The sequence below is a fragment of the Conger conger genome, chromosome 4, assembly GCF_963514075.1.
Source record: "Conger conger chromosome 4, fConCon1.1, whole genome shotgun sequence".
In the NCBI taxonomy this organism is placed as follows: domain Eukaryota; kingdom Metazoa; phylum Chordata; class Actinopteri; order Anguilliformes; family Congridae; genus Conger; species Conger conger.
Genome location: NC_083763.1, coordinates 44,685,037 through 44,709,528, shown reverse-complemented (window position 1 = coordinate 44,709,528; position 24,492 = coordinate 44,685,037). Strand labels below are relative to the sequence as shown.

At 43.4% G+C, this 24,492-nt stretch overlaps 1 protein-coding gene across 1 annotated transcript in view; it reads right to left on the bottom strand.

The window, feature by feature from the left end:
- The window catches only part of farp2 (FERM, RhoGEF and pleckstrin domain protein 2), a 53,026-nt gene that overhangs the window by 12,515 nt on the left and 16,019 nt on the right, over positions 1-24,492 (bottom strand). Inside the window, exons 3-14 of the mRNA XM_061238292.1 lie at positions 16,664-16,768; positions 14,544-14,586; positions 14,353-14,431; positions 14,077-14,174; positions 13,187-13,301; positions 11,182-11,329; positions 10,992-11,087; positions 10,720-10,883; positions 10,103-10,171; positions 9,919-9,979; positions 9,612-9,816; positions 15-196 (exon numbers count right to left, since the gene is read on the bottom strand). Of these exons, the coding sequence (XP_061094276.1) occupies positions 15-196; positions 9,612-9,816; positions 9,919-9,979; positions 10,103-10,171; positions 10,720-10,883; positions 10,992-11,087; positions 11,182-11,329; positions 13,187-13,301; positions 14,077-14,174; positions 14,353-14,431; positions 14,544-14,586; positions 16,664-16,768 (1,365 nt within the window). The remainder of the gene's footprint in view (positions 1-14; positions 197-9,611; positions 9,817-9,918; positions 9,980-10,102; positions 10,172-10,719; positions 10,884-10,991; positions 11,088-11,181; positions 11,330-13,186; positions 13,302-14,076; positions 14,175-14,352; positions 14,432-14,543; positions 14,587-16,663; positions 16,769-24,492) is intronic.

Here is a 24,492-nt window from a genome sequence, read left to right as displayed (position 1 = left end):
GGGATAAGGTGTACCTTCTTCCTCCCCTCCTCCTCCTCCTCCAGCCTGGTACTGCCCACCTCACTCAGGACAGGGCTCTGCAGGGGCGAGGGTGCCTGGCCTGGGAGGCTCAGTGTGGACATCTGGAAGGAGGGCAAGAGGCAGAGGGGGCTCTCGGAGTCGAAGGGTGACAGCTGTGGACTGTCCGTGGGTGACCCTGTGGAGGAGAAACAGTCTCAAGCAGCGAACACACTTCAGTTCACTTCACCACCGACAAACAACACAAGCAATGAGGGGGTCATTAGAATAATACAGCTAACGACACCGTGACCCAAAGGTACTTTGTCTTGCTACCATCTCAGGAAAATGTATTTTTGATAGGAAGCACCCCTTGACATTTTTGTAACTCAGACTCAGGGAAAACCAGTTTCTGGGTTCACACAGAATACACTCCCTCTACATTTAACACCTTTACAGGGTTAAACAGCTTTGACATTTCAAAAAGCATGTTTGTTTTTTTCTTCTACTTTTGCAGTCTCTGCAATTGCAGAGACACCTTAGCACTGTTCCATTCAAAATACAAAATTAATGATACATGATTTGTCGAGATTTGGAATAACAAAATCAACATTTTTCAAATATTATGAAATATTTTATTGAAAAGAATTGTGAAAAAGATAAATACTGTTAAGTACCTCTTTCATCTCTTAATATTATCTCTGAAACACAATAACCTTTCACTAATACTAATACTAATATTTCATGATTTCCTCAAACAGATAGCTTTGTTAGTGCAACATCTTTTTGTTATTCAGTGAAAGTATCAGTGAAATGTACTTAAATTCAGTCTCAGTCTGCTATAACCCGGAAATTAAGATTTTCAGAGAAAACCAGTCAGACCTGCTTTGTTAATTTCCCTCTCAACCTTTGAAATACCACAGATGTAGAGCAAAGGGGATTAACTCTGGGTCTGTTATTGTGTGGAACATTTATAAAATGTTCCGTTAGTTTACAGTAACTAAAAAGCTATCAGACCACCACTGAGTGAGTGATTTAACAATTACTCCCCAGACTTTCAGAGCAAGCACAATAATATCCAAAATGTGACTCACTGAAATGTTTTTCAGGCAAGCCTGTTTAAACATTCACAACGTGAAATTTAGCCAGATATCCACAAACCCCAGAGGAAACTACATGCGGCTAACCCTACTGGTGAGTGGTTCAAACACCAACATTATGAAGTTCACCAACAGAAATTAGATTATGGCAAAACTGATCGTCAGCATTTTTAACGTTTGCTGTTGCTTTCACTCGTAAGGGATGTACAGCAGGACAAATGGTTCTCACAGTTTTAAGACTTGTTTTCAGAATTACAACCCTTCAGAAAAAAGCCTGCCGATTTATCACCGGTTCTGTTGAATAAAACTGATAAAGTTACACAGGCTGAACTGGTGAGCCTTTGAAGTCTGGGAGATTTATCTTGGTACAGAGTGCAGGAAATGCGCCTCTTAACCGGCAAGGGGAGATGAGTCGAGGGAATGAAACGCAGTCCACACCGCTTTCGAAAATTCTGCTGTGCTGGGATCGCACAGCTGTTTCCCCGCTTCTCAGAGGAATAATAATAAAACAGACTCACAAAAAGGAAAAAAGAAGAGACAAAATAAGGGAAAGGTGGCTCCACGACCCGGAACCAATTTCTGCTAGCGGCTTATCCCCGCTTCTCAGAGGAATAATAATAAAACAGACTCACAAAAAGGAAAAAAGAAGAGACAAAATAAGGGAAAGGTGGCTCCACGACCCGGAACCAATTTCTGCTAGCGGCTTATCAGGAATGCCGTCAGACGGGCTGCAGTAGAGCGGGTTTAAAGTTTAACCGCTGTGCCCTACGGGGGGGGGGGGGGATGCTTAGCCGCCAGGGTGGAGAGTGCGGTTTCTGTGTGAGGGGAATGCTTTGGCTGAGAGCCTGAACAAACACGGAGCACTCTCAGCAGGAATGGGGCTGTGGAATTTGGTATTTGGAGGAGAGGAGCCCTCAGCACCACCGTTTCCTTCACGGAACAAGCAAGGGCTCCAGACGTGCACCAAATCGCATCATAGGTTGTAAGTAACACAAGGCCTCCTTACATTGTTTAAAACTGTTCTCCTCTGAATGGGGAGACGTACAATTTGTCAAATGCCTCCCCGAGGCAAAGTGTTTTTTCTTTTCTTTTAAAGTTTACCCTCTCTGTACAGAAGACCATTGCACCAAGTGACTCATTACCAGAGCACATCAGTGTGCTGTGGGCTTTATGCAGCTGGGCAATAAAAGCAGGCATTTTCATTTGTTTCATGCAGCTCACCACAGAAAACAAATGCAGTCTTGCCTCAGGGCATGACCAAGAGCTTTGGAATAGCTCATTGTCAATTTGTGTGATGTAAAAAGTCAAAGTGACATGTAAGCATTACAATGGTACAATAACAGGAGGAAGTATGGACTCTGTAGTCTTTAGTCCCCATCCCCGCCCACAGCAGACTAAGTGTACGGGGTAGGTCTGATCCTCCTCTTCTCCATGGCTGCTTAGATCATTTGTTCCAGTTTTATAGGGAAAACCAAGTCAGCGACTTTGCAGCTCTGAATGGGGGCAGGCATTCTTTCATCCACATTTCTACTTCTCATATTGTTTCAAGATTTGAAGGCTGCAGAATGAATCTTAAGTCTTAAGTCCACATTACCCAAAAATGATTATTTTATTTTTTTCAAAGAAACAAAATACACTCATAAGTACACTTCTTTTACACCAGTAACCATACAATATATTTAAAAAAAACTAATTTAGCATTTGATTATTTAATTTAAATTCCCCATTGTAATTCTGCAGACCCCAATGAAGCTGATTGATGCTGTCTCATCAGTGACAAGTCATACTGTTAATAGGGCAAACTAAACAGTTGGCAAGAAGAAACCAAGGCGGATCTAAAAGCACTGCATAATCAAAATCGGTGTGATCTGTTAAGGCTTAAAAGTACAATTCTCAACATTTCCTGCAATAAGATTACTTGCAAGGTGAAATGTTGAACCACATTATTATACCCAGTCAAGCTAACCTATTAGTCAGTTATACACAGACTCAGAGATATGGTAAATACTTGGCCATGGTTGTCTTGATGGAGATGCATTAAAGAGATTCAATCATGTTGAAACTGCCCCCCTGCTCTCCATGGAAGAGGATATCATTTTTTTTCCATCCACAGGCAGTGTTGGAGTAGACACTCATTTGTATAATCTAATACTTCTTAAAGAATGAATTCACCCCATTTACTGAAGTAGTAACCCCAGTTACTTCTTATGTTTATTGTGGTAGTAATATATACCAATAAGAGTTGATTTGTTTTCATAAGCTTCAAATCAAACAATTTAACAATTCTGCCATGCTCAGTGCAAATTTAAAGTATAAAATGATTATTATATTGACATGCTGACTAGCTCGACTGGCGAGGACAAGTACCAGCACATTATGTATGATTGATTTTGTAATCACAAAAATAATGACAAGTTGCCAACAGCATGAAAGCCAATGAACATATATTTTGTATTAAACAGGTTTCTGGGCTACTGAGTGACTCATCCTGTTAAAGCGCATGTTTAGTCTACGGATGGGTGTCTCATATCGAATGTGGCCTGTGGCAATGTAGAATGCGGGCAGCAGACCCACATGAATAGAAATACTCCCAACTACATTAGAATCATCGGGTTATGAATGTTTTTATTGTTTAAAGACAATATAAATACAATGCTTTATTTATGGGGGAATTTTTCCATTAAGAACGAGACAACACCTGACTCAAATCAAAAGCTTCCACATTGTTGGGTTTGCTTTTGCTAATCTCCTGGGTGAAGACCATCACTGTCTAGCACAGTGCTAGTCAACTCCACATCCTGTGGGCCGCAGTGTCTGCAGGTATTTACTGCTACTGTGCGCTACACCACCTGATTTCATGAATAATTGCACTTGCCTGGTTAGGGTAATAAGCTAATTAGTGAAATTAGTGTAGCGCATGGTTAAAGCAAATACTTACAGCCACTGTGGCCTGCAGGACGAGCACAATGACATTTGAGCACAACTAGACCGGGAGCAGCAATCCATTCCGGAACTTTCCATGTACTGGAAAATGCCTGAGTAAACCAAGCTGGCCAGAATGCAAAGGAAGGATAATGGTGTATATGTGCTAGGTGGTTATTTCTGAATCAAGTCTGTGTCAAGTGGGAGTGCAGCCTTCTTGTTTCTATTTAACAGTGCTTGATCACCTTGCTTTGTCCTTAGCACAAGGCACTTAAAATGCACACATGTAGTATGGGATGGGAAACACAATGCAGAGGCCCCATGTACGTGTGAAAGAATCCTGATATCAAACAGCACCACAGTTATTGTACAGCATATTGTATATGATTACACCAGTCCGCAGACATTTATCATGACTGTGGTAAAGGTAAAACTAGACTGATGCTTATGGGGGGGACTTACGGTGGATATAAATTGACTGAATTGGTCTATTAGTAGGGACTGATCTTGAGGGATAAGCTTTTTTTGTTTCTTCTTTATTTTTAAAGAGGACATATGGGAAAATCAAGTCAAATTCAGTTGTAACGTCAAAGTAACTCAAATGTCTGTGGGCGAATATGTGTCTTTAGAAATAACATCTGACAGTACTTGTAGATTTAGCTTTACCTTTTATCTTTTGCTGAAACCAGCCTTTCAGTTTGCAGCTAGTTAGCGCCCCTCAAGAGCATCAATTGCAAGCTTATTCCTTTGCATGTACTGGGAAACTAGAGCATCACATTTCAGGAGAATAGAATCAACAGTTCTCAAAGTTGAGCACTCCAGCTTTCTTGCCACAATCTGGTATGAAAGATCCTGTTTGAAATGTGCCATAACAGAGGCTCTGCATTGGTGTACTGTATGTGGCATTGGGGAGTGGGTGGAAAGAGAAACTGGCAGATGAGCACACAGAGATGCAGAGCTCTGTTTGGCCAGCGGCGAGTTCTCTCTGGTTTTGGGGGCAGGACACCAAGGGAGACTGCAGGGGAGGAGCTAGGGGCCTGCTCCTCACTTGTGAGAGTACAGAGGGTCTGGAACTCACACTCAGCGAAGCAGGGTTTCACCTTCTCTGAAAATGGCAATGACTACATCAAAGATTTTAACTGAAATCCTATTCTCAAATCCACAAAAAACCTTTCTTCAGTCTTGTGAGGGCAGATAATCATCCTTATACATAAAATACTTTCCACATTTTACATTCAAATAACAAAAAAAATAAAATAAATCAAGGACTTGAGCAAGTACATGTAAAGTTTACTCTGGAAAAGATCCTTATAAAATGTATCAAATATATATACACTCAGTGAGCCCTTTATTAGGTATTTATTAGACTTATTGGTGGTGCTGCTGTAGCCTATGGTTATTTGCATTACTGTTACGTTCCTGTCAGCTTTGACCAGTCTGGCCCTTCTCCTCTGATCTCTCCCATTAACAATGTGCTTTTGCCCGCAGAACTGCTGCTCACTGGATGTTTTTTTTGTTTTCCGCACCATTCTCTGCAAACTCTAGAGACTGTCAATCTCCATGGTCAAAGTCATTTAGATCATATTTCCTTTCCATTCTGACATGGTCTGAACAACAGCTCAACCTCTTGGTCATGTCTGCATGCTTTTATGCATTTAGTTGCTGCCACTTGATTGATATTAAATATTTGCAATAACAAGCAAGGTCTACCTAATAAATTGCTCACCAAGTGTATATGTGAATACAGTCCTGGCAAATATATAGTTACAGGAAGGGAAAATTAAGATGCAGAGGGATTATGTACTGCTGCAACGACACAAAACAAGAGCATATTCACAGCAGGTAAAACGCAGCACTGCCTTGCGTCTGCCAGTCCTGTTCGCCTTCAGATAAAGGCGTGACCAAAACCTGAAGATGTGCTCCAGTTCACACACACTTGAACACAGCGCGGAGGGGAAAGGGTTTGCCTCGCTTATTGGCTGCGCACCAGGTCTGCCTCGTTCGGCCAGTCTTGCACACGGCTGGTTGGCAGCGTTAGGGGTATTGTTAGAATAGCGGTAACACATGACTGACACAACCTCTTCAGCAGCAGGACTTCACACAAAAAGCACTGTACGCAAAGCTATGATAGGAACCAGAGGTAAAATAAGATGAAATCGCTTAAGTTCAACAATGTGATGGGAACACCAAGCTTCAATGCTACGGGCCATATTGCTAACCGATTTGTGCACCAGCAAAATATGACAGACATGCTCAGAGAAATGTAAAAAATAGCACAATTCCAATATTTAGAAGGATAAATTATTGCAGTGTACGCTAAATTTAATAGGCGAAAGTGTAATGTAAGCATCAATTTTATAAACTAACTCAAGTGCAGTTTCACGCTGATGTGGCTGTGTTAACTTTTTTTTTTCCCATTAGTGCTAAAAACAGCTTCTAAAACACAGATGAGGAACAAAACATGAACAGTGCCCTTCTCACAAGACAAATGACTTCATTATGCTGACAAATTATACCTGACAGTGCTGTTGAATCATTTTCAAATAACATTATGGCTACTCATTTGCTCTGTCAAACAAATAAAAAACAAATCCCAAAAGCTTAACAAAAGCCTGCATTTTCAAATTTAAAATCTAAAAAAGTTTGGCATTTGGCAGACATCATTATTGCTCTGAAACCATAACCACAAAGTCCCAATGTTATCACTGAAAAAATCATGAAGATCTTATTAGTTTATAAGCGTTTGATTTTCCTTGCTTAAAACCTATTTCTAACTATACAAGGAACTGTAAGTGTAAGTGAAGTGTAAAGCTCATATCTTTTAAATGCCTATTTTGCACCAACTTTTAAGTGCACATTTAGCTAGTGGTTTCTGAAATAATATTAGTAAACACTTCACTTTTGTTTGCTGAAAACTTCCAATATCCTGACGAGAGGGAATTTCCAGCATTTGTCTACAATCAATTTCACTCTTCACTCTGTATATTATGGATACTAATTCAGGGCTGTATCCCAGTATTGAGGAGGATGTATAGGCTTCGCATCCTCAATAATCAGCAGATGGCACTGTTTCACCAAAAACCTAATTGTGGTAGGTGGAAAGTTTTGACAGCACCAAAAACTTTGGTTGAAAATGCTTTACACTATAGGTCAGACCATCTGTGGATTAATATTGGCTGTGTTTGTTTTAAAAGACGCCCTGAGCTGTCCAAAATGCCATTCAATGGACTGCTCTGAGATTAGAGTGTAGTCAAGTGAGGAGATCCTGTTCATCACTGCAAACATTTTCCATGTAAAGGTCTTCAAACAACTACATATAATGAAAAGTTTCACTCTCAGAGCACATAATGAACAGTTTGCACAGTTAAGGCTGCTGTATCAAAGACGGATGAATTGCTTGCTGCGTCAGAAAACACATCTATGAATTATCTATTGATTTGTTCTTTCATCATGTAACAGTCAGGGGAAAATAAGCATAGCGTATAACTGGGAGGTACTAGCTCTCAAACAGGAAAAATGATGGCACACTGATTTAAGACTTCACGGTTGGAACTTCAGATACATAAAAACATTGGAGGAAAATTACATTTCACAACAATAAAAAAAGACATTCTTAAGTATGCAAAAAAACTAGTGTTTGACAATCAGCTGTCACATACAAAACTCTTTCCTTCCAATTCAACAGGGCAATTTCCTATATGCTGTAAAAGGATTTACAGGAGCAGGGCAGCTACCATTTACTTGGAAACCTAACTGACCTCAGCTAACCAATCTCAAAGATGCCCGAGAGTAAAAACCAGTAAAGACAATCGGAGCAATAATGTGACAAGACAAGGCCTCCAAATGACAAAAGAACAAAACTAAGGCTAATTTGTAGAAAAGAGGCCCCGTTAGAAACAACTTTCCATAGCAAAATTTGAGGCCTATATAACCTTTTCAATTTGACAATGCAGAAAAGAGGCAGATGACCTGGATGAGGCACTCCTATTATAATGAAGCACAGCCACATCTTTGAAGGGAACAACCTTTAGCACTGGGCGCATCTATGGTGCCAGTGGGGTTACTTTCAACCTTAGTCACCGAAGAGGTAAGTGTGGTACAGGCGTTCTTTGCATGTGGTGTTCTGTGCATGGTTGAAATCAAGTGTACTAATCCTGGGACTCCTCCCCCTAAGCTCATTGTCCCCAACTCTGAGGTGCTGGACCGCATTGTGTCTATTTAACTTTTTATTTTTTTATTTTTTTTCCTTCACTGCTGGCACTTTGTTCTTGCTGTATGCTCAAAAGGTGCTATACAAATTATTATTATTATTATTATTATTATTATTATTATTAAGAATGCTGTGCTGCAACCACAGGCAGTACAACAGCAAAGAAAAATATTTGCAAGCAAAGGTGATGACGAGACCAATGAAAGGAGGAAAGGGAACACTCATGTGGCCTTGTCTAAAAAATGTAGTGCTTACAAAATCAGAGTATCAATACTTTACATTATACAAAAGCCAAGTAGTGCTGATTAATAGTGAACCTGTCTGTTGTGACTATATGACGGTGATTTGACAGTGGATTGGTATTGCAGTGCTCTGTCTTGCGGGGTGAGTGGAGAAATGCCCCGTCCCTTTGCAGACATGACTTCTGCCTTGGGAGAAGCAGGAGGGAGTGGGACGGTGAGGGTGGGTCTATACACTCTACATTTTAATGTGGGTGATCTCGGGCGAGTCGCCCAACGCCATAGAGCGCAGATTGTGGCACTCGAGGAGGAAGCCCTCCATGTTGGGCCCGCCAACCAGGGGGTTATTGTAGAAAAGGTTCTGGTCGGGGGGCAGGTCCGAGCCCCAGTCCGAGTCGGAGTCGGAACTGCCCCTGCCGGAGCCCTCCGTGGCCGTGGGGGGGTAGCTCAGCTGCTCCAGCTGCTCCACCAGGTCGCTGAACTGCATGGCCGAGCTGGCCTCCGACCGCACGGAGTACGCCGGGAAGTTGACCATGGAGCTGGCCTCCGACGGGTTGTCAGAGCCAGGTAGCCGGAGAGAGGCCAGGTCGTTCCCACTGAAACCTAGCGAGATGGAGTCAGCTGTGGAGCTAAGGGGCAGGTTGTCCAGCGAGCTGCAATCAGACCGGTTGTTGACCAGCGAGCTGGTCTCCGAGCGACCCACCCCTCCATCGGGAAAGGGGGCAGGGTCGCCGTTCAGGTCTTCCAGCCCCATACCACCGTAGGGCCCAGGGTTGCCGAGGCTATCCTCCCCATAACCAAACTCAAGCTCCTTCTCCACGCCCTCAAACCCGTAACTATACGCCTCCACGCCGCCGCCAAAGAAGGAGATTTCGGCCGGGTCATCATCTATGAACTCCTCGGTGACCTGCAGATGCGGAGTCGCCACAGGGAAGGTAGGCCCCTTTCTAGCTCGGAGGAGCTCCGCCTCCAAAATCTCGGCAGTGAAAGATCCTTTCCTTTCCCCTCCCCCCACACCGCCCCTCCCACCCCTCCCGTCCTGCCCCACATAGTCATTGCCATTTTGGGAGGGTCGTGGGGAAGTGCTACTCTCTACACACACAAACAGGGGGCTGCAGTCTCCTGCTGCCTGGTTAGTGGCACCTTGAAAGGCGTAGTGAGGTGAGGGGGCAGCCTTGATGGGGTCCTCCTTTGGGGGGCTAGGTGGGCAGGCTGGCTGCTGCTGTGGCGGGGGCTGATTCAGGGGCTCCGGCCGAGGCGGGGAGCTGGAGGTGTGCAGGGAGTGGAAGGAGAAGGTGGCCGAGGAGTGGGGGCCAGGGAGCCTGAGGCTCTCGCTGAACGACAGGCTCTGAAATGAGGGAGACGGAGACGTGCTTCAGTGGTGCCATGCTCATGACGATTAAATCAAAGGAAAACAAGTGAAAAATGTCTTCTGAGGAGTTCTACCAACCTGCTTTGGCACATCGGTAAACAGGGAGCGAGAAGACATGTGGATCCTGCTGCTGTTTCTCCTGCGGAATGGAAAGCATCAGAAAGCTCACGCTAAAGCACAGGTTTAATCTACGGTGGTCAAACGCACCGGATTTGCACTCACTCTACAGCGCAGCGTGTGAACCTGACAGGTGCCCGCTCACCTCTGATAGGGTGTCCTACGGATGCCATTGTCTCTCACATACTCCACCAGCTGCTTTTGAGTCCTCCCACTGAAAACCACAGACACATGACCTCACACACAGAGTATTCAGAGAAAATCTCTCCCTCTCTCCTTCCTCCCTCCCTCACACAGAAATCATTCAGACTGATTAATCATGAGGAAAACACAATCCATAATGCGCAAACATGTCTGCATGCACATTAAACGTGTGGAAGCAAGCAGTAATCATGGACTGGCAAGAAACATGATCCCCACCATTCAGCTAGTCAATATTAAGTCCAATATTGATTGTTGTATTCATTATAAGTGATTGCTCAAAGCCAAGAGAACTGCACTGCGAGATAATAAACAACAGTTGAAAATCCTTCAGAAATTATTTTCAGAAATGTTTTGAATATGTAAAGAGACATAAAAATGTATGTATTGACATAATGGAAAATATTATCTTATTATATATTAGCTATCTTACAAATATTTCTGATAACAGCAGTGTTTGTACAGTATTAGTCCAAATTACAGGTACCAACCTGAATTATACGAATAGTACTTTATAATCAACTTTGAGATGGTACTATATGTTTGACTGCTGTGTGGTACCTAAATCTGAATGAGGACCCTCGACTGAAGAGGATGGCTTTGGACTTGGGCTGTGGCTGGTCAAACAGGCGGAAGAATGAGTGGTGCTCCACACAGCTCTTCCAGAACATCTTGCACTGGTCCCGGCTGGGCATCCGGAACTCCAGCGTGTCCTGGTGGGGACCCTGGAACACACACACAGGGGCCTTACAGTGCATATTATTCCATTACACATTGAGGACACCCTACCAGCAATGACAGCCTCGCCTGCCTTTTAGGGACGCAATACCCACATGAGTGTCCAGGTGGAGCTTGATGAGGAACCTTTTCCTCTTGAAGCTCAGCTTGCGGATCTTGGACCAGTTGAAAGTGTTTATTTTGGTGTTCCCCTGATTAAAGAACACAAAAGGCAGTCAGTGAAAAGAGGGCTGCTGACTTTCACACAGTTCTGTCATCGGAGACCCGTGGCAGTGTCACGCTCACCTGGAACACCTGCAGGCCCATGTGAGCCACACTCAGGTTGATCTTAGTTCCCTCACGGTCAGCTGCTGGGTGGAACCGTACTCCATACATCTCCAGTTTGCGAGCAATCTCCAGCACCTGAAAGTCTGACTCGGCCGGATTCTGGCCCCTGTGTTGATGCAGAGGGAAAGAATAGGGTCAAGCGGGCAACCAGAAATCCCAATTTACACCTTTACTTTTCTTACATATGCAATGAAACCAATGAATACATATAGGTGCTTAAAACGCATTTGGAGTGTTCATCTGAGCATGTTCCCTTTAAGCCAGAGTGGAATCTGAAGAGTTTTTTTGGAAATATCTTTAATGTACGATTAACAGATGACATCACATTGACAGAAGAACAGCCATCAAGCCCTCCAAATGTTTTCCTCCTGGGAAAAACTAATCACGATAGTCTGGCTACAGGCCAAATCATCAGCACATTCTAATTTTGCTCATCCTTTAAGCAGAGAAATCTCCTTATGGCCCTCCCCGGTCCTGCTGTCCGTATGGCTAATAAAACAGCCCAAGCTGCAGGGATTAGACAGCGGGCTGGGTCCCTGTCTCCAGAACAGGCCAAACACACGACTGCATCACTGGACAGGAGTCTGGAGGGGATGGGCAGGACAGGAGAAATTATCCGATTTATCACAGAGTTATCATACGGTCCTGGGGAAAACACTTTCTTACGCAAGTCTGGGAGTTTGGGCTGTAACCAGTTGGACTTTGTGCACCTACCTAGATATGCACAGTAAGAATAGGTGCAGCCTTCTCATTATCGCAGAACAATAACCCACAAATCAGAGATCTTTGGACCCGGGTGGCGTCTCCACCCTGTACATACTAAATTAAAGACCAGTATGGATGGCAAGGCCATGAAAGTTTTTCAAAGTCCTCCACTGAATGAGCAAAGCCTTATCTCTATTGCGCTCCACACATCAAACAAAGCATGAAGAGCGGTTCAGATTGCAGCTTGCATGTACACCTCAGCAGCATCTATGAATACCACATTTTTTTTTTTAAGAGCTTCAGCAAGCAGAAACTTTTTTACAGAGTGGCATTAAATCACAAACCATTGCCCAGAAATGCATACCATGGTGAGACATTTGCAGAGGTCACTGCAGAATATCTGCCTGTTCATGTGTAAGCATACAATGTACAGAAAGAGTTTTTCTGAGAAATAATTTATTTCTTGGAAAGCAGAAGCAAAAATCAAATGCGTCTCACAACCCCCAGATTCAACAAAATAATAACTTTCTTGGGGACACTGCCCATGATGAGCTCCACAGAGAAGGCAAACGTAACCCAGCTGTGTCTAACTCTCCCTGCTGTGTCGGCCGAAGTGTTTTGTTATGCTCCCCTTTCAGCTCTTACACATTCTTGGGCCAGACTGTACATTAGCTATCGAAAGACCCCGCCATCTTGTACTGTGTGTCGGATTTTCCAAATGTTCCTGATTAACTGTCCTTTAAGAAAAAAGGCCATATTTATCTTCCATTAAGTCGGCCAATGCGCCAATAACAAACACTGCTCTTGGGAAAGATAGTTCTATATGACTTCAGGCTTTCTGCAATAGTTTTTCAGGGATGTTTGTAAGGACTTGGCAAAAGATTTCTCACCAGTTTTAAGTACTTTATATCCCCATAGGTGATCTATGATCAGCCTATCCAACTCTTATCTTGACCAAAATCATAATGTTTGGGACAAAGACAATTTAATTTCTTGCCTCTACTCCACAATTTGAGATTTGCAATAAGGAAATCAAATGTGGTTAAAGTATACATTGGCAGTGTTTATACATAGTCCCCCCATTTGTGCACTTTAACCACATCTCAAATTGTGGAGTATAGAGGCAAATAAATAAATGCTTTGTCCCAAACATTATGGAGGGCACTGTACATGTTCCCAGCGAAGAGAAGGCTTCTTCTAGACTTTTCTCTTCAACACTGTCCTCAGATGGCCTCATTGTGTCCAGGCTGGGACTCACAGATGCCTTCGGTGGAACTCCATGATCTTCTCCTGGAGCCTCTCCTGGTTGGGCAGCACCTTACTCAGCTTCAGGAACTCCCTGTCCGCCATGTCGTCATAATCACCTATCTCCGCTGTCAAGAAGGAAGGACAAAAGCATTTCCCAAAATCTAGTTACCTAAGGTACCCCATACCAATAATTTTACCCAAACTTCACACTCCACTGATATTCCTTTATAATTTGCCTTTAACCTTCCAATATACACTCACTGAGCACTATATTAAGTATTTATTAGACTTTTATTTAAAAATTTTATTCTTCTGCTGCTGTAGTTGATTCACTTAGAGGTTTGACACATTGTGTGTTGAGAGATGCTTTTCTGCATACAACTGTAATGTGTGGTTATTTGCGTTACTGCCCCCTTCTTGTCAGCTTTGACCAGTCTGGCCCTTTTCCTCGGACCTCTCTCATAAACAACAAGTTTTTTGCCCGCAGCAACAATCATTCCATGGTCAAAGTCACTTTTATCACATTTCTTCTGCATTCTGACATTTGGTCTGAAAAACAGCTGAACCTCTTGACCGTGTATGCATGACTTTATGCATTCAGTTGCTGCCACATGATTGGTTAATTGAATATTTACATTGACAAGCTGGTGTACATGTCTACATGTCTACATTGTTAAAGTGCTCATGGAGTTTATATGTAACACTACGGTCTCTGAAGATGCAATATATTGAAGAGTTTTTCCCCCAACTTTTTACTAATGGTTAACTGTTTCACTGTTAACATTTTCAATAAGGATACACAGTGACAGGAATGTGCTAAAGGGCCTCAATATTCTCAGCTGTCCATCAAACCCTGAAGGTCAGTCCCAGCGCTTGCACCCAGCAGGGGAAGGTACTCACACTGTACCAAGTGAGAGGCGATCAGGGCTGCAGTGTTCTCAGAGCAGATCAACCTCTCCTCAATCAGGTCTCTCTTCACCTGCAGGGCAAACAGGTACCTGCAGGAATAGCGCAGGTTAATGTACAAGTGTTGCAAAAAAAACAAAAATCCATTATTACAACAGCCAAGGGGATACATGCATGAAAGTGCAATCTGAAATCAATACATCTCAGGGTACACTGATAGAAAATGTCTGGGATGGCTGAGAGGTTTAATTACATTAGTTGACTGCTTACCTGGTGTTCTCCTCCTGTAGTTGGCCAGGGTCTGGGGGAAAGAACTTGACTGACAACCTGAAGAGTGTGTTTGGGGGCCCTGCAGCAAATGCACACAATTTTACAAGACATTCTGCACAGGCTTACAAGCAATAATAATAAAAAAATGTGGAAAAGAGTGTGAAAAAGGAAAGATATAGACCTTAACTTACTTTTGACTTGTTTCACAATGAGCTTCAATGGGTCCAACCAAGCCTGAAAAGACAAGAGTACTCTGACATGAATTCACCATTATGAACTTAATACTCAGTCTGCATAGAAAAAAGAGTGTGTTGTTGATGCTGCCTGACCGTGATGTACTTGAATGTGCCATTCTAATGAAAAGCTCAGGTCACAATGAGGACAAGAACTAAACATTGTGCAGGAAGTCTGATTCCACGGCTCGTGCCAAGATCTTTAACTGCAAACAATGATGCTGCTGTGAAAGAAGGCAGCAAGTGCTGGTTTGGAATACGGGACCTAAAAGAGAAGGTGCCGGTATGAATGGCACTGAGGAGGATGAGAGGGGCTGGATGCATCAACAGTATGTAAATGACACTGAGGAGGAGAAAGAAGAAGAGGATCAGAGTGCCTAGATTTGTCAACGGTATATACATGACGGAGGAGGAACAGGAGCAGTAGAAGGGAGTGATGTGTCAACGGTATGGAAAGATGGAGGTGGGGGAAGAGGAGGAAGAGTAGGAGGAGGGGGGCTAGATGTATTTATGGTATGTGTTGACATTGAGGGGTAAAGGGGGGGAGGAGTAGCTTTGGGGCTGATGGCTGCGTATCCCGGACGGTGACACTACGGGAGGGGAGGGGAGTAGAGGGAGGGTCAGCGGCAGGCCAAGCTGCGGGGCTGCGCAGTGGAGGCCCTCCTTCCTCTCAACATCTGGGGCTGGTTGAGCAAGGAATGCGCCCCTCGTCATGGTGGCTCCGAACCTCCCTCAGACCTGGCCCAAACCAACACGGCCATGTCTGACTGAACTTAGCCACTTGCTTAATCAAGAAACAGTGCACGCACTCCAGCTTCACACGCAGAAACATACCAATGTCCTTATTTGTGGTGTGATAGTCTTTATGACCCAAGTAAACCTTCAAAAAATGAAGACTCTCCTGAGTGATTCATACCAAACCGCTCACAGGCTTAGTGAGAAGATATGGCTCACAGAAGGGAGGACTGCATCTCTCGCTCAAACCTTCCATCGGAACATGTGATTTTCATATCATGCGAGTGTCTGAAAGCCCCTGGTGTCTGGCCAAAGTGTACTGCTAGATCTGCTAGCAGTCCAGAAAATAAAGCTTCTTTCAGACCACAAAAACCTTTTTTTGGGCTTGAAACAGCCTTTGTCAAATTCCCAACTACAAAGGCTATACATCAGTCTGCTATTCACATCTATATATCTTCTGTTTCTCCTTTTTATGCCAGAGTTTTGTTCAGTCAACTTGATGCTTGCTATTTTAGTCCTATACTAAAGCTTTCTGAACCAGACATGTTTTGTCTGGTTCATAACAACTACATTCCCATAGGGAGAATGAAAGCTTTGTTAGAACTTTACTGAAATGTTTAACAATGATATAAATGTACAGTAGGATGGGGTAGGATGAGATAAGACTGTATACCATTTTATTGGAAGAATTCTGCTGAAATCCTGTAGTGTGAGATCCCTGTCGTTGCCAAATTGTTAAATGTGTGCACTATTATGATGGAACGGCGATAAAATCAGGACAGATGGCCATTAAATGTGAACTACTCGCCGATGTTAAGAGTTTTTCAAGTCGTGTAGAGTGAATCTTAAGGGACGACAGGAGACATACAGCAATGCTGATATAAATTCAGAATTTTCAATTGGTGGCTCCCTCCACTCACCCAACTTCATTTTTAAATTAGCCAAGACTACCGTATACCACGGTAAAATTTGAGGATGGTTTAATGGTATCAAAAACTGGATACTACCCAACCCTAATATAGAATAGGCTACTAAATAAATGTTTTTCTTCTGGGCAGCAGTGGTTTCTGCTTTGAGAAGAAATGGCACAAAAAGCTACATAAAGCGCCCACTGCATGTGACAGCTCATCGCCACATAGACTAATATCCGGGCAACAGTTGCCTGCTGAGTCCTTCGACAGACGCCGCTTTACAGTGAAAAGGCTGCACTCAAAGGTTACTAAGCTGTGTGACCCCCCCCCCCCAAAAAAGAAACACAGCGGAAGCAATTCCAGTTTCAAAGGGGCCCTGTTCAGTTTCAGCTGGCGGTTAAACTGTCTGGTCTTCGACAGCTGGATACATACCCACTTCATCTGCAAGTTCATGAATTCCAGGCCAAAGTAGTCACTCTCAATGAGGTTGCATCTTTTGAACACCTCAGACAGGAGCATCTGACCGTCAGCCTTGGTCTGGAGCAAGAGAGAGAAAGGGGAGACAAAGGGGAGAGAAGGGGGGGAGGAAGTACAAAGAGACTTTTTAGGCTTGTTTTCAGGTTTTCTATTTGCAAAACAGGACCTTTGAATCTGAATTTTTGGATTTTGCTCTTTGCTTGGGTTGCATTTAATACCTCAGTCAGAGTGATAAATCCAAAAAAGCATTTTAATTTAAATAAAATAACACTGTGTACACATATTATCGACAATGAGGATTCATAGAGAGAAGTTCATGGGTGGCAGATAGTTTCAGGCTAACGTTTTGCTGGCAGTATGATGCAGGGGAATCTCATACTGGGGATTGGGACCCGCTAGTGGGATGGAGATCTGGCGTAAGTTCCATGTGATATAGTTTCTTAACCGTGTATCACACTTTCACACCTCCTTACACTAGTTACAAAGTTCCTGAAATTGTTTTGTTATGATACATAATCCTATTACGTTAAAAATCCTTTTGGTTCCTTATTTGAATGTAAGTTAGGCTACATCTTTGCTCATTAATGGGCCCTCAAGTTTGGCAACAACTGGTATAAGTTCCTAGAACCTAGAAACCCTTTATTGCCACCCTGATGGTGTTGCCCTGTGGTAATTGGGAGCATTTCCATGGGCTGGGTTCATCAGAGTGCTGAGCAAGGAAGGAGACTAGCACCAAAGAAACAACCTGACATGGAGCATATCATTATAGTTTAACACTGCAATGGTCCAGGGTTTGTTCCTACTAAAAGGAGGACTAATTACAATTTACAGAAAATAAACAACATTCGGGGGTTCGGGAGTCCTAGCCAGTGACTTTCTATAGAAAATGTATAGATGGAAACATCTGGAGGTAATGTAAAAAGTGGTTTAAAAAATCTCTGGGTTGCATTAGTGAAAACTAATTTCTCAAGTAAGGGAAACAGCGGTGAGCGATTTGCAGGCCGATGACCATGCATACACATATAAAGCCAGTTTTGAAAATTGTCAGCAAAGCTAGGCATATCACATATGACATGCACACAGCTACATCAGCCTTTCAGGGTTATATTGCGGATATCTATGTTAGAAAGCAGGTAGTAAACCATGACCTGTATTTATGCTCCTGCACAGATGGCCTGAGATGTGATTAAAAGATAATTCCTATCAAACAGCAAGACAAAACACTCAGAGTCTATTAAATACTTCCAGAGAATAATCTGGCTGGGCATTTTTTCCTGCAAATCTCTCCACGGGGGAAACTCACGCAGTTAATGTTGCTTGACTGCCTGCAAAACAAAATCAACAGCTCCTTGAAGAGCGATTGGCATGATTTGAGGGAGCATTTTATTTCACCGGGAATCTGTTTAATCCGTCATGATACTGAGCTGGATTTAAAACAAATTGTCTTACAATCAGTCTAAATGCTTTAATTCTTCCTGCCTGGCTAGACAGGCATGAAGAGGTTCTTAACACACACATACACACACAAATTTGGCACAAACGCAAAGATCAAAGATTTAGATAGGATGCCAGTAATCCCATTGGCTGTGGGAAGACAGGCAGTGTGCTGCATTCCTGACCATCACCGTGCATGACTTTCCCCAGACATTCATATTTGGCAAATATTTTGTCAGGCGCTTCACAACTGCACCACTATATTAAACCGACCAAACCTCATTCACTCCCTGCGGCTTTCTGCCAAGACAGATCTGCAGATGCAATGAGCTCATTTAAAGATGTTAAAACAAGCAGGGCTTTGGCAAAATTTATAGAAATGTATTTATGCAATGACTCCAACTGTCACTTCAAAACTCACACCTTGGAACAAATTCCGCTACATTTGAAAGTAATAATGAAAACATAAGCTTTGTAAGCAATTAGTCTGCAGCAGTGGAACGTGTGCACATGACACAGCGTAATTCAACCCTGATGATAATTTACCTTTCCTGGAAATGACAAATATGTGATAAATATATAAAAATATGCAACAGCAACTAGATAAGCATTAACCTAAGAAAGCAAACCAGGCTCTCTCACATGCACCATCAAAACAATCATCACAACGTCAGAGAACATACTGAGCAGAATAAGCCTAACCCCCTAATGAAATATGACAGTAAAAGAGTAGCAGTAAGCTTGGTTGATACTATAGCGATTAGCCTGGACTAACATTTGTTAGCAATTTTGGTCAGCATAGCATATGACCAAATCCTGCAGGGGGAGACGGGAGAGAAGACTAGTCTTGATTGGAAAAGAAGCTACTGCTGCAGTGTCACAATTCACGAACTCAGAACTGTGGGAGTGTCAAAATAATCCTTTCACTTAATAAACTTAATAATAATAATAATAATAATAATAATGGATTTAATTTATAATGCACTTTCCATTCGAGAATCTCAAAGTGCTACAGGAGTCAAAAACATCAGAGAATACAAATAAAAATAAAAATAACTAAAAACAGCAAAATAAAACAGCAGTATCCAGACATCATCATCACTAAAACTAAAAATGTGGGTAGGCTCTTCCAAATAGGTGGGTCTTAAGACCGCTCTTGAAAGAGTCGACTGACTGTGGTGCTCTTAGGTGGGCAGGGAGGGCATTCCACAGTTCAGGGGCGACAGAACAGAAGGCCCGGCCTCCCATAGTGACCAGCTTAGTCCTGGTGGGTTTGAGGAGGTAAGTGTTTGATGAGCGGAGACTGCGGGTGGGGGGCTGAGTCTTGACCAGCTCCTTGAGGTAGGGGGGTGCGTTGCCATGGACGCATTGGTAGGTCAGCAGGGAGATTTTAAATTCTGTACGGGAGGAGATGGGGAGCCAGTGTAGTGAGTGGAGGATGGGAGTGATGTGATCATGTTTGCGCACTCTCATCAGGATCCTAGCAGCACTGTTCTGGATGTATTGAAGCTTTTGAAGGCTCTTGCTTGGAATCCCGATGAGAAGTGCGTTGCAGTAGTCGAGCCTGGAGGAGACGAAGGCGTGGACTAATTTTTCAGCATCCTGCAGAGACAGGGTGGGGCGGAGTTTGGCTATGTTTTTGAGGTGGGAGAAGGATGTTTTACAGAGGTGTTTGATGTGGGCCTCGTAGTTGAGGTGGGGGTCCATTCTGACACCCAGGTTGGTGATGACCGATGACAGTGGGCCTGGCCAGAAAAGGTGATGCATGTAATGGGGGATGAGTTGACCTGGTGTGGGGTACCGATGAGGATGGCTTCTGTTTTGCCGCTGTTCAACTGCAGGAAGTGTTGTTTCATCCACGCCTTGATCTCCTCCAGGCAGATGGTGAGTGTGGATGAGGGTGACTGTGCTGATGATGGGTCCAGTTTAATGTAGAGCTGTGTGTCATCAGCATAGCAATGGAAAGCCAATCCATGCCTGCTGATGACACGGCCGAGGGGAAGCATGTACAGTGTGAATAGGGTGGGGCCGAGTACAGATCCTTGGGGGACACCACAGGTGACAGGCTGGGTCTGGGATTTAGCACCTCCCAAGGAGATGCACTCGGTTCTTTCGGAGAGGTATGATTTGAACCAGTCCAGAGTGGTATTGCGGAGTCCAATGGTGGAGTGAAGGCGGTGTAGGAGGATGGTGTGATCGACGGTATCAAAAGCGGCTGTGAGATCCAGGAGGATGAGGAGGGAAGGAGAGCCAGCATCAGCTGCCATGAGAAGGTCGTTGGTGACCCTGACCAGTGCTGTTTCAGTGCTGTGGGCGGAGCGGAAACCGGACTGACTTAGGCCGTTTACTCCCATAGCACGATAACGGTGAGTAGTGTTGTAGTTGCTGTGGCACATATGGTAAAGCTTTCGTTTGTATGGAAGGGGCAGGTCTAATTATGCATGCCTTTATTAAGGCTTGGGTGGAGTTGGTTTATCTGCTGAATCATAAATTCCTGACACCCAGAAGCGGTTAAAGAAGCAGCAGTGATCTATACGTAAAGGCCACAATGTAAACATCATTAGGGAAAACTAACTGAACAGCTGCAACTGAACACTCCCATTTGACTTTTTAAATATTCCAGTAGCAGTGACGTGTTGAGACTTGCATACAACACAATGCATGTTGCGACGTCCTCTGCTTATTAATGGGACCGAAAGTTCCCAGACACCCACGCTTCCAGAGGCCTCAGCTGAGGGTTCTGCAATTGTTATTAGACAAACATGTCTTGGGAACCTAACGGCACCATGCAATTCAGCAACAGATTCACAAGCTTTCTCAGAAGCGGAATAAGTCGGACATATGGTGTCCTATCAGAGCAACATCTTTAAGGCCAGTGAACCTCCCTCTAGACAAAACAACAGCTTCCTCTGTGCGGTCTTAAAAGTGCCCATTTACTGCAAACAGACAATCATTCATTTCCCCCGGGACTGCTTCTGTGAATGCCCCCCTCACAGAGCAGAGCCGCCACGCCACATGAGAAATGCAGAGGCCAGATTTATTTCATTAACATGACTGCCGTGAAAACACCAGTGGAGACGGACTATAAGCAAAGACGGAGAACATGCACCGGTTCTAATCTGGGCGCAAACAGAAGGTCGGGAAGGGAATCGGCACGCAAGCAGAGCAGTTCAATGTGAGCCACGCTATGCAACATGGTGAAAATTCTATTTCATGCATTTCCACAAAATGAATCCCTTGAGGAGGGTGCAATTTGTTTCAGGGGAACTTGCAGACACCAGATCAGGCGAACACAATAATGTGCATAGTGATGTAAAGCCGCTTGCTGTGTTACCAACCCAGGAACCACTGTAGGTAAGCATTGTCGAAACTGAAGTTTTCGTGCAAACTAGATTTTTCCTTTCTCTGACAGTGTTGTGAACAGTGCTCTAAATGCAAGGGTTGAAGATTTAATAATGGCTTTATGAAGGAAATACAATGCCTAGCAGTATCAGATGAACAAAACATGAAGTGCAGGTGCCGTGGCTTTAATTTAAAACTGCTGAATGATGCAAGGTCATTACACTGTATCAAAAGAGTCACACAATAAATCTCACCTCTATTGAATACAGTGGGCTCCAGCCTCCAGAATTATTGGCACCCTGTGACATTGAACCCCCGCCCTCACACCATTGGCTGTGGCAATTACAACCAATTTTCAACCAATGAGCTTGAATTATTGTACAGCTATACACTATTTTGGTACAGAGTGTCGATCTGTCGATCTGTATTTTGAAACCCGAATTTAAGGACTATAAACACAGGCAGAGGGTGAGTCAACATGTCAGTGAGCCTTTTTCAATGACAGAAAGGGATTTACAATGGTCTTGTAACAATGTTTTAACACAAAAATCTTACCAATTGTACCTTCAATATTCTTCTGATATCACTGTATTAATTTTAGTATTACAAGTTATTTGTCATTTTTCAATACTTGGGGAGGGGATTTTAAATGTAAACTCCATTACTGAAAAGAGTTTAAGCATTGCAGTGAACTGCAATCATAAAACCGCTAGATTTCCGTAAGTATTGCTACTTGACGATGACATTTCCATTCCTGTGGTGTCCTGGTGTGCTGAACTCCCAAAAACATCTCATACTTGTCCCATGTAGATTGATGAATGTGGCCTGGCTGATACAGTTCCTCTGGAGACAGCTGGTGACACGGAGGCTAATCAGGCTTACAGTACCTGTAACCTCCACCTAAGCTGGCTGACGTTGGGGACATGGCATTACTGACAAAATGCTAGCCTGCCGTGTCACCTCAAAACACAATGTACTTGGAGCACCGGCCTACACCACCTACCTTACCTTTCAACACAGACACAGACAGTCTGAGTGATGGGTCTGCAGCAGAAAAGGCAGATAAAGAAAAAGCCTTATCTAGGGAGAAGAAAAAACTCAATCTGGATGATGACAGGAGGATTTGCTGCCAGCTCTATCGCCATCCCTTACGCCTCAGCCACTAATATGCTGCACTAATTGCAACATATGGCATGATTAAAAATGAGGTGGGGGAGGGTGACAACAACTGCAAACATCCCAGGGAGGGCTCTTGTAAATGTCAGCCGGAGAGATTCTCTGTGAACTTCAGACCGCTCTTCCTGCTTAATAGTGACATTGTGATATCCTGATATTCAGCTCAGGCCCACGCGCCCGGCCCACGCATGCTGCATGCCCGGTGTTTGCATGCGTCACGACTCCAGCGCACTGTAGGACTCTCTCTCTGTTCCACAGTCGTCTCTGAATGCTATGCAAGATCAGTGGCGTAGATAAGCACGGAAGGCATCGTCAAGCATGCAGTTACCAAGCCGGATGGGACATACATTTATTCTCACAGAATAATTCCCATTATAGATTCTGATTTATTCCACTGATTCATCTCCGCCAATAACTTGATGTGCATTTGAAAGTGGCCCAGAATTTTATGGTCTGTAAAATATATACGTACATGCCATCATTAGCACTGTTCCGTACTTTGTGATTCTCAAGTCTGATATCAAAAACTATGTATCTGCAAATGGTAAATGGTTGGCTTTTATATAGCACCTTTATCCAAACTGTACAATTGACACTTCTCATTCACCCATTCATACAGGCACTCGCACACCAATGGTGATTGGCTGCCACGCAAGGTACCACCCAGCTCGTCAGGAGCATTTGGGGGTTAGGTGTCTTGCTCAGGGACACTTCAACACACCCAGGGCGGAACCGAACCAGCAACTCTGACTGCCAGACGACTTCTCTTACCGCCTGAATCCATGTCACCCGCAGCAGGTAGAAAACCAATTATTGATTGGCCAGCTGGTACTTTTTAATATCATATTATTGACTAAATGAGTAAGGGGTTTTTCATAATTAAACCCCAGAACACAAGCTTATCCTTAACATTTCCACACCAGGAGGTCTGCAGACACACAGGCATGTTCCAAGCCTTCAGGACATCCCCTCCAATTCAAACTATAAATATTTGACAAAATACACCCTGCTTACAGAATGTATTTGGCAACTATTTTAATTTGTACAATCAGGCAACAGGCTATGCAATGACAGTGCAAAGGTTGCAGTTGATTTCCAGATATGCAACACTGTAAATTCACATTATTAAACTATATGCCTGGCCCTATTTTGGAGTAACAGTGGATGATTTGTAAATAGGATGCCCATGTAATCAATAGGAAATATTATTTATGCTTTAAAATAAAATTTCATACCAAGTACAGTAAGTATCTGTGTTTCTGAAAGATGTTTTGTTTGCCTTGTGATCTTGTCTAAGAGGGAAATACTGACACTGCACCATGTTGGCATCCCTGCAGGATCAAGATCCGACTGATTTCTGTGTGACTTGCAAATGAGGTGGTGATGCAGTTCATGTTTCGTCTGGATACATATTTTAGCCACATTAACACTTAGATTAATGTGGCTAAACACTAGATTAGACAAGCATACACTGCATAAAACAAAGAGAAAAGAACAGTTCTAACGCATGTCAGCAAGCCAATCCATGTCTACATACTACAGTATGCCAAATGTAATCCTTATAGAATTACTTCATCCAACAAGCGATGATCCAATGCTAAACATTCTTTCAACAAACCAGTATTTTGTTCCATTTATGACCCCAATTCCCTTAAAAGGAGTGTGTCCTGAAACACTGAACACCAGTTTCTACTTACTTTCCGATTCTGTCTTCCAAAGGCAAGAATTCCACTTGTTTTCTGTTACAAGTGAATGTATTATTCTGTGCATATTCAGGAGGAGTCTGCTTTGAGTCGGCTGTCACGTCTTTAATAACGGCATACATTACCAAT